This window comes from Solea solea, chromosome 16 (assembly GCF_958295425.1).
Source record: "Solea solea chromosome 16, fSolSol10.1, whole genome shotgun sequence".
Taxonomy (NCBI): Eukaryota; Metazoa; Chordata; class Actinopteri; order Pleuronectiformes; family Soleidae; genus Solea; species Solea solea.
In genome coordinates, this window is record NC_081149.1 from 14101121 (window position 1) to 14112196 (window position 11076).

Below are 11076 nucleotides of genomic sequence, written 5' to 3' on the forward strand. Positions count from 1 at the left end.
CACAGCATATACTAATATCACAGGTTCCAGTATTTATAGTAAATGCTAATCCATTTCCACTTCCCTCTCACGTGCATAGTTCAAATCTGTCATCACTTGTGTATAATCATCCCCCTGGACCTGTATGTAATTTCTGTCTCTAATGGGAGACTTAGCCTCCTGCCCTATCATTACACTGTGTATAAATGCCAGTTTCTTACTGAGGGAGCTCTGACTCAGCCACTCCGGGTGCACCCTTGAAATACGAATCTTATACTGCCTGCCACATGTAGCCTCCCACCCCTCTGTGGAATATAGACCCCCTATTTATAGACCTGGTGCGGCCTGTAACCCTGGGCTGGGCACAAACTTTCATTTTACAAGCCATCCCTTAGCAGTCCAACGAGAGCACACGGACACACACGGGACACACAGGAGGGAGACAGTGTATGTTTATGTGGGTGAGAAAGGGTAGGAGACGAAATCCGAGAGGTAAAAAGGAGACAGAAACCGTGAGGCAAAGCGCAAGAGACGAGAGCCGACAGACTGTATGATTTTCACCGACAGTTAAGAAAAGCCTACAGTGAAGAAATTACGAGGACCGATTCACGGAGTAATGGGATTTGACTGACAACACAACGAGATACTCCACCTGTTTGGCACAGGGGGCTATTGTTGGAAGACTGATCCCTGCATGTATCTTACAAAGGAAAACTCATTGGACAAGCAATTACTTCACACCACTTCACCAACTTGTGACACACTGGACAACTTGATTGAAGAGCGCAAACAATCTTGGAAAACAAAGATTTCTGAGGACATACACCACGGCTGTCAGTAAGATCAGGATCATATCTTTATACATAAAAACACTATAAAAAAAAGACAAATACTAGTGCTATATGATTTATATTTATTTATATAAAAATAATTTCTACATGTATAGTCCATAGGCTTGTACAGCCAAGTTGTGGCATTTACTTAACACACAACAACAACCTGCCGATCATATGGATCTTTCATTAAAAAGGTCTAACTGAATTTGCCTTACTATAACAAACTATTGTACCAACTTCAGTATAACAGTGTAAAATTGTAACTTAAACACAGTTCTGTAATTACAAAGCACAGTCCGGGAAGAATTACAGACATTTATAATTACGGTCCATCTATAAAAGGCAACCAAGGAAAGGACTGTGTCGGGAGAGAAGAGTAGGCCGCAAGGACACTGAGACAGAGAACAGGACGCTGAGAGTCTCACTAAGACAAACAGCTGCTTCTGGGGGGAGAAGACACATCATGGATCCTCATGGAGGACACTACCTCAACAAAGACGCTGTGCTGTCACCTTTGGGTATAGCTCGAATGTGCCAGATGCTGCTTGGCTGCACCATAATGGCCCTTGTGTCCCACAGTGCAGGCTACAGCGACAACTATGGAACCTTCTGCATGTTTGTGTGGTGCTTCTGCTTTGCCGTGACACTGGTCGTTTTCACGTTGGACATCACGCGGCTCCACACTTGCATGCCCATTTCCTGGGATAACTTCACCGTGGCCTTTGCCATGCTGGCAACTCTCATGTACATCACTGCCTCTGTGGTCTACCCTGTTTACTTCCTGCAGACTGAGTGCCCGGATGAAAGCTGCGAGGTCCAAATCTACCGCATTGCTGTTACTGTCTGCTCCAGTGTCTGCTGTTTCCCATACGGAGTTGAGGTGTTTTTAACTCGAGCCAAACCAGGAGCTGTGGTGGGTTACATGGCCACTGTGTCTGGTCTACTCAAGGTGGTCCAGAGTTTTGTGGCCTGCATTATTTTTGGGGCTATTGCCAATGACAGTGAGTACAACAACTTCATTGCTATGGAGTATTGTGTAGTGGTGTACAGCCTGTGCTTCTCTGTGACTGTGGTCGTGGTCATACTGACAGTTTCCGGAAGGACCTCATCCCTCCGTTTTCCCTTTGACCGATTCGTAATCGTCTACACCTTCTTTGCTGTGATCCTCTACCTCAGCACTGCACTGATCTGGCCCATCTTCAGTTTTGACAGGAAATATGGTGCCACTACTCGTCCTGAGGACTGTCCGCGTGGAGCGTGTCCCTGGGACAGCAAGCTGGTGGTGGCAGTGTTCACCTGTGTCAACCTAATCCTATATTTTATCGATCTGGTTTACTCTCAGAGGATACGCTTTGTCTCCAGTTCTGCTGTCTAAAAAAAAGTCACCCCCGGAAGACATTTTAGCCTCTGAGGCAATTCCTTGACAGTAAGGCCTCAATGGACTCAATCCACTGAATCCATGATTTAATGGAGTTATGTATGTGTAACAGTTTTAATTGTCACTAGTCATTCTTTTTCTAGTATTTAGCCTCTGTGCCAGGCTGCCAACTGACAGTATTACTCAAAATACCATATATGCTGCATAGCAAGTTTTGTAGTGACGTACCAGGAAGAACATGAAGACTCTGGGAAACATTTCCATCTCAGCATCGAATACATCCCACTTCTCTGACTTCCGCTGGAGATCTCAAACAAGATGGACCTGCAGGAAAGAATGAAAGAAAGAATGTTTGGAATATCCGAATAGTGTTGCGTTAGATAAACACCCTCAGTCATTTATTGTATTGTAGTAATTTAAACTATTTAAATCATAAAAACACATGTCTCAGAGATGTTAATATATTATGTCTACAGTATGCAATTGTCTTGTGGGCTTTTTGAAGGTCTCAATATTGGTTCTAGACACATTTTTATTCTGTCTTCTGTCTCAGTCATAGAGGATTTAGGATTTAAAATCAAGACCTCCATTTGATTAACAAGGAGAAGGGATGTGTTTGCCTGTCAGTGGCGGTATTACAACATTTTCTGAACTACATCTTAAAGAAAAACACACAGCAAAAACCAAACAACATGGTAATGTTCCCTCACATTGGCGTGAGAGGTAGAAATGAGAGTCTAACATACAGTACATGACTTCATTAATGCAAATTCACAGTTACAGATCAAATAGTCTACCGTGTTAATCCTAGAATAGGTCTGGCTCTGGGGAGGGGTTTGGTACTTTGCAGAAGGATAATACATACAACTGATAAAACATTTATGTTACCATGGTAATGTGTTTGCAAGATAGCAGTTCGGCGATTATGTGAAATATTGGCCTTTTACAGACTTGTCCATTAGTGTAGTCTTGACTACAACACTAATGTGCACTGATTGTAGATTCTGGTTTAATAGCCATTTTATGCTATATGCATCATATATCATATTTTTCTGTTATCCACTGAATGTTAAAAAGGTGTCTGATACTGAAGATTATAAGGAGCAACATTGTGAGAAGTAAGAATTTCATTATTTGGGATAAATATAATCATGCAGTGTGACTTTGTTTTGTTTTTTGCTTTTGTCAAGTTTCTGCTTGGTTCCATGTTTAATAAAAATACTGAATAGTGTGTTTTGTATGTCTTTTTCTTTACTGAGATAAAATAAATAGTAAACTAGTGTGAATCATTGTCAAAATATGGGCAACACATATCAACGATATACACATATCACAAAGACTCCTTAAACTGTGGTTATTATACAGTATAGATACAGTACAGTTGTTCCCTGTGTTAGTTATGTTTTATTTATTTATTTATAGTTTTGGAGACATTAACACCTTTTTTTAAATAAAATCATATTGTTTGAAAAATTTCTGACTGCATAGGCTATATGTCAGTTACCACAGCATACCCAGGTATTTGTTGTATTCATTGCAAGTCATACATTATTGCAGTATTCAACAATTAGCTTCTCTGGTATCATGCAGCCCCAAATATTCCAGCTTCCATACCAAGCTTTTCCCTTTATCAAATCTTCACAACCATATACACTGTAGGTGAATGCTGCCAAGTTTGACTGTCTGGAATTGCCATTACAGATATCTGGGATGTAATTTTGACAAGCTGTAATTTCACTGTGACTATAGTATAAATTGTAATTGTAGATACCTGTGACGTCATTCTTACCAGTCAAACTACAGTTACAGGTTATGAATTGAGGATAATTAAAGATATATCAAACTTGAGTTGTAACTCGGCATAATGACGTAGTAATCAGAGGTAATCAGAGATATCTACAATTCAGCTGTGGATAACCCCACACACGAACGGCAAAAGTGACGTCATTCTAACTAGTAAACAGCGGATATCTGTGACGTCATTCTGACAAGTAAATACTGACCTATAGGTATCTGTGACGCCATTCTGACTAGTAAATAGTAAACTACGGACTGTAGTTTTGACTAGTAAAACTGACTTCACAGATACCGGTAGTGAATGTCCTGTCGACCGATAAAATGTTAAAACCGCTTGCCATATCTGTGACTGTTCACTGGGATACACGCGTTGCTTTGTGGGTGAGGACAGTGTGAGGTCTGTCTCTGTCCCCGCTGTTTTCTTCAGTGTCTTTCAGGCCTTCGCCAGCAGAAGGTGATAAAGAATCCCCTTCACAAACTTTGCAACCCCGCGGCAATACCTGACGCAACTGGCATTCCAGACTGGAGGAACCCCGGTGATTGGTCGAGCGCCGTCACCTGTTCACTAAACACGCAATGTCATTGGTTCTCTAACGTGTCCGCCAGGAAAACGTCTCGCCACGGTGAAGTTACAAGCAGCCGGGCCACGTTGACTTGAAAGTCTTCTCATTTCAGGTGTGTTTTTGTGCTGCTGTTTCGTCGCTGTTTATCAGTAAGTTGCTTATTTTTTAAATCCTCAACAACGTAAACCGTCGACAAAATGGCTGCTGCCACTGTGTATTCAGATATGACGCTCTGCTTAACAAGGAAGTTTTGTTTACAACCGTTGTTATGTGCTAGTGCTAGTTACTTGACATTGATAAATTGTCAATGACAGTTGTTGATATACATCGCTTGCCATGATGAATATGCAATGTGATCAGCTACCGGAGCTCTGTAAACATGTGTGTGTTTCACAAACAAATGCTCTAACACACACACACACACACACATATATATATATATATATATATATATACAGCACAGTCAAGGGTCTGTGAGGACAGGTTATGTTTTTTTGTTCACTGTTAAAGATCCAGTGTCTAAATTTAGGTAAATTCTATAATATAATAATTATACATGGCCAGTAAAATTATAGGGAAAGAGCAGAAGCAGGTTAAACGGAAAGCACAAAGAATTGTGTCTCATTCTGAATTCATGAAAAATGCACGGGCAATAGAATATAAAAGAGTAGATTGGAATCGATATATAGAAAATAAAAATATGTAGTATCAGTAAAACTAAGTATGTAACATCAACCAAGAACATTTATAGGAGGCTTTTATACCACATTCAATAACTTTTTGTAATTATTAATTGTATAATTGTTTGTCTTGTCTTTTTTAACCACTTTAACCACCAAAGTCAAATTTCCACTTTTGTGGACAATAAAGAATGACAATTTCATTCATTTATATCATTCACCAGGTTGGCTCAAAAGAGGTTGTAATTTTGGACCACCCTTTTTTTTTTACTATAATCTTCACTATCTTCTCTTTTTTTAAATTACATTTGATTTTTTCTTTTAAAGCTTTGGTGACTTAAGGCTTCATAGGTTCTGCAACTCACTTGGAAGTTTGAGGTGAGGAATATCACATATTAAATTGCAGCCTTTGCAGTTTGCTAACAGCATTCTCTCTAATCGTGGTTTCACTTTTTAACCCTGATTTGAGCAGGCAACTTGTTCAAGAATAAGTAACGGCAGTAAATATCTTACGGCCACTTCAACAGTGCTGTTAACACACACACAGGTAAAATGAGCGTGGGTTTCATAGGAGCGGGCCAGTTGACCCATGCTCTGGTGAGGGGCTTCTCAGCTGCAGGTGAGATTTGAATCACACTTGAATCACCCTTTGTGTTTTTTAGATTTGTGGTCTTGATGCGTGTGTTGATTGCAATCAGACGTCTAATTGATTCCTGACTGTGTTTTCTCCTTCAAGGCGTGATTGCCACCCAAAGAATCACAGCCAGTTCCCCAGACACGGATCTCCCAACAGTACAGGGATTGCGGGTGGGTAGACGACTAGGGAATGGGTGTTTATGACGCTGGTTCCAACAATAATTGTATTCAATTTAGAATAATAATCTATGTTGTTTTGTGTTCATGAAATGTGGCCAAGTTTTAAAATGATCATAAGCATGAAACCTTTTTAAAAGGGTATTGGAATGTATGGAGATGAAGGAACATGGAATCTTTGTTTTCCTAGTATTATATTATTTGATGTTACTGGGTATGTATGGATGTATGTGTAAGCATGTGTGTTTGTAGAAGAGGTCAAATTGCAATAGGTTGTGTTCAATTCAGAATTACATCATTGTATGCATGTAATCAATCCCAATTGATACTGCAATCTAGTGAAATACTAAGACATGTTATTTGCACAGAAATTAGGTGTGAATTTCACCACCAGCAACAAAGAGACGGTGAACAAGTGTGATGTTCTTTTCCTGGCCGTGAAGCCCCACATCATTCCTTTTGTACTGGATGAGATCGGATCAGACATAGAAGATCGCCATCTAATTGTGTCCTGTGCAGCAGGGGTCACCATCAGCTCCATAGAGAAGGCAAGTCATAGCAGCCTTTTTCCTCCATCACTAACAAAGAAAAAAAAACGATGATTGGATTCAGTGATCATTGGTTACAAACCCATAAAATCAGACTATTAAAACTGAATAGTTTAACATTCTGATAATTGAAATCCCCAATGATGTATTGTTTCACATTAACATCGCATTGATGTATCTCGCAGCTCTCGATGACACTCATGCCTTTTTTAGACAAATTCACACAATTTAATCACAAAGCTTTCTCTGTAGTTTTATGGCCTGACTTCAGCAGACCCTCCAGCAAAATAGTCACATGTTAGTCACAACAACAAAACCCAGTAAGTCTTGGCATTTTGAAGTGCACATCAGCTAACTAAACTGTAAACATTTACAGAAGCCGAGAGTGCCCATGGTTGCAACATAATAATCTCATGATAATGAGATAAGTGTGGAGAGACTGAATATTGTCGGGTTCATAATCACAGATTGGCCCCTAAAGCACTCGGGGAAGAATCAAACAACTTGTAAACAGGCCCTAATTGTATAACCGGGGGGGGCCAGCATGGTTTCGGTAACAGGGAAGATTCATCTCCCATCATGTGGGTTGACCATTTTCCCGTGGTAATAAATTGATTATTCCATGATCTCAAGACAACGTAATTACAAAAAATATATATAGTAGCAGCCATGGCCGCTCTCGGCTTCTGTACATTACATTACATTACATGTCATTTAGCAGACGCTTTTATCCAAAGCGACTTACAAGGGAATTGAGTACAACCGGCCAGGGGTGGTGTTGAACTTGCGACCATTAAGTCTTTTGCAGACAGGGTACCGGTCTTAACCACTGAGCCACTCCACCCACTGTAGAAATTCAGTAAGTGCTCTCAATATAACGCCTTGCAATATTTATGTAACCTTCACAGATAAGGTTAAAAAATGCTGTCTGGGGAAACACAAACAGGGAATTCTAGTCATCCAGCTTTAGTTTCAGGACAGACTCAAAGGACAGTTCAAATCATGAACTTATACTTATATATAGGTTATAAATCCAAGTGAAAGCAGTCCATGAGTTAGTGCTTTGCTCCTCCCCTTGCAGAAACTGCAGCAGTACCGCCCTTTTCCAAAGGTGATGCGATGCATGACCAACACTCCAGTGGTGGTGCGTGAAGGGGCCACCGTGTATGCCACAGGCACCCATGCAGCGGTGGAGGATGGGAAGCTTCTGGAGCAGCTGATGGCCAGTGTAGGATACTGTGCAGAGGTGGAAGAGGATCTGATTGATGCCGTTACTGGGCTCAGCGGCAGTGGCCCTGCCTATGTGAGACTTCTCTACATACAGTATTATCCAATGTGTCCTGAAATTGTGAAAAAATGTATCCTTTAGATTGTTTTTCCTCATGTTTATCAATTGTGGCTGTGCAGGCTTTCACAGCTGTGGATGCTCTTGCTGATGGTGGAGTGAAAATGGGCCTACCCAGAAGACTGGCTGTACGCCTTGGAGCCCAGGCCCTCCTGGTATGGCCTTCATATTTTCTTAACAAATACGGATGTTACACACGTTTCTGACATAGACTTGTATGCCGGGTCCACACTGAAGCATTTCTGCGTTGCGGAACGTCTCGTTTTTCAATTTGGTCTTATGAGAGTGACCACGCTGCCTGTGTGTCAGTTGTTTCTCACAGCACAGCAAAAAGAGACTGACAATACATTTTCACTACTGTAATGTATATGTGTGTATATATATGTATGTGTTTGTGTATATATATATATATATATATATAGATTGATAGATATATTCTCACAATATCAGGTGGGCTCTCTTTTACAGATCAATTGTGATCTTTTATTCAATAGAAATAATATCAGTTCCCTTCATTTGATTGGTAATTATAATATAAATAACCACAAACAAGATATCTGACATATCATATCAGACATCATACTGATATACAGTATCCGTGATAGGCCAATTCTACATCTAATAACAATGGCATTATAGTTTGGCTGGTTTAGGCATTTGCCATTTTCAAGAATATATACATCATTAATATTTCACAAGTTAAATTTGTATTCATAATCTCTGTACAATGTTCTAAGCCCATGCCTAGAGCCATGCCTGCTCAACATACTGAAAACACCAAGGGCACTGACATTTGACGAGGTAGAATTTGATCTGTAACTGTGTAGTTTGACTTGAAATTAGCACTAATGATGACTAATGTGCTGTGTGCTTATAAAGCAGCCTGGTTGATAAACTGTACCTTTTTGTGATCTTCACTCTCTTCAGTCACATTTGCTGTGTGTTTTTTTTAACATGTTCACATGCACAAGTTCTCCTTGTCGTGTCTGGAGCAGAGTTGGTTAGCAGCAAACATTTGAAGATAGTTTTTAATCAATCACAAAGATGATTTGTACTGTGTTCTCGACTGGTCCAAGTGCTCTATGACCAAGACAGAGCAAATATCAGTCTGAGACAAGACCTTCAAAAAGTGGTACTATAACACTACTTTTTTTCTGTTAACTGTTTTCCAGTTTTTCTAGTTTTATTATTGTAGTGTGGTGCTAGCAGTGTAAATATGGCTCTCCCAGTTTTGAGGTTCCTTTTTCTTTTTTTCTTTATGTGTTTTTCTTCTCAGACAGAGAAAGTTTAATCTTCTGGCAAGGAAAATGGAGACCACAATTAGTCACTCTTGAATCACTCTGGCACATTTTCAGTCTGACGTTGATTAATGTGCTCTGTCACTGAAAAATAAATGAATCCTAATGCTATTCATAAACTTTTCTTCTTCTTTTTTTCTACATTCACAGTTTGTTTATGATATAATCAGCGCCATCTTGGACTAATGTGGATCATCTTTCTTGTTTGTTCTAAGGGGGCCGCTCGAATGCTGTTGGACTCAGAGCAGCACCCTGGGCAGCTCAAGGACAATGTGTGCTCACCAGGGGGCGCCACCATCCATGCCCTACATGTCATGGAGAGCGGTGGTTTCCGCAGCCTCCTGATTAATGCTGTCGAGGCCTCCTGTGTCAGGACTAAGTAGGTGGAAATGTAACAATGTGAGACAAACAAATCAACAAATCATATTCCCTGTCATATGGACGCACAGGGAATGCTTTTATCTTAATTGTTATACTTAAGTGGCCTTAAGGTGATCTTTGGAAGTTCAGAATTCAGACAGTAGATGGAGCCATGTGCAAATTATTTTGAAACTGCCAGCTGGTACCTAATTACCAAGTGATGAGACTATTATTATGCTATTAGGGATGCTGTGCTAAAAATGTACGGTACGTATACTGCTTTGTAACTATGGTCTGCCTTTCCCTTAAACAAAGGAAACTCCAGTTTTTGGCTGACCAAGAGAATATCTCCCCAGCTGCCATAAAGAAAACAACTCTGGACCAAGTCATGCAGCAGCCAGGAGTGACTGCTGAAACTGTTGGAATCAGATCCCGTGGTATCAGCTTCTTCAACAGCAGTAACCCCAGGACCAAGAAGAAGTGATGTTCTTTTTTTCTATCTCAGATTATTGTTGAAACATAAGCTAATGTGGTGGACAAATCTGCATATGACATTTGTTGAAGCTGTGAACAATATTAAGTCTTTGCAATGAAATTTCCTTTGTAATAGTTGATGCTGGTAATGGATTCCTTCCTGTTTGAATACTGGTCCTTACTGATGGTAGTTGGAAAAGTTTTGTTTACCCATTAACCAAGCAATGTAGCATTGAAATCGTTAAGTTACCATTGTGGGGACTGTGACTCTGCAGACTTCTAAACATCAGAAACGATACATTCTAGAAACCACATACAAATACCTCCTACGTCCTTTTTCCTAATAAAGCTAAACTGATGCCAAAGTCTGTAGTTGGCCCATACAAGGATGTGTTGTATGAAAATAATTGGTGATTTACTAAAATACATACACTGTTTTCTTGAGGGTTTTTTTTCTTGATAAATTCAAGAATGTCCTACTGCTGTGCTGTTCCTTGTATTGAGTAGATGATCTGATAAGATTTTTCTTTTTGCATATAACCAGGGTGAAATTGATTTTAAAAGGTTAAAGGTAGTTAGATCATGGTGAGACAGGGCAAACGTGTTACTGTGGAGGATGTGTTTTTAAATATGTTTAAAAAAAAATGAATGTGTGGACTTGTGGGTGTCATGTTTGTGTGTATGCGGGTCTTGTGTTTAGTAACATACACTAAATGCCATTTAACACTTTTCACATGAAAAACAGTGTTCACTGTGTATCTATGTATTGTCAAAAAAACCACAGTATAGTGGGTTTTTTCTATTATGGTTCTTAAAATAAATTTGTGATGTGAATGTGAATTTCTATTTTTATTAAACCATGAAAACGATTATGGGTGTTATTTTCTTGTGTAAAATCTAGCACCTGAATATCCCATCCCCTCCAGCTGAATATATATATATATATATATATATATATATATATATATATATATAGTAATATTTAAGTATATATATGGATATATA

At 39.6% G+C, this 11076-nt stretch overlaps 2 protein-coding genes across 5 annotated transcripts; both read left to right on the top strand.

The window, feature by feature from the left end:
* Nucleotides 1-350: 350 nt before the first annotated feature.
* On the top strand, nt 351-3424 carry LOC131475408 (myeloid-associated differentiation marker-like protein 2). The gene has a single exon (XM_058653505.1). The coding sequence runs from the start codon at nt 1279-1281 to the stop codon at nt 2188-2190; it is 912 nt and encodes a 303-aa protein (XP_058509488.1). The 5' UTR covers nt 351-1278; the 3' UTR covers nt 2191-3424.
* An 862-nt stretch (nt 3425-4286) lies between these two features.
* On the top strand, nt 4287-10941 carry pycr1a (pyrroline-5-carboxylate reductase 1a). 4 transcript variants are annotated; one of them, XM_058654544.1, is made up of 9 exons: nt 4287-4702; nt 5561-5611; nt 5781-5852; nt 5970-6040; nt 6415-6594; nt 7676-7897; nt 8002-8094; nt 9453-9616; nt 9913-10941. In XM_058654544.1, the coding sequence occupies exons 3-9, from the start codon at nt 5786-5788 to the stop codon at nt 10079-10081; spliced, it is 966 nt and encodes a 321-aa protein (XP_058510527.1). In that variant the 5' UTR covers nt 4287-4702; nt 5561-5611; nt 5781-5785; the 3' UTR covers nt 10082-10941. The 4 variants fall into 4 exon arrangements, with proteins under 4 accessions (XP_058510527.1, XP_058510528.1, XP_058510525.1 ...); XM_058654545.1 differs by having other exon boundaries at nt 4287-4665; XM_058654542.1 differs by having other exon boundaries at nt 4290-4702; nt 5706-5852.
* Nucleotides 10942-11076: the final 135 nt, after the last annotated feature.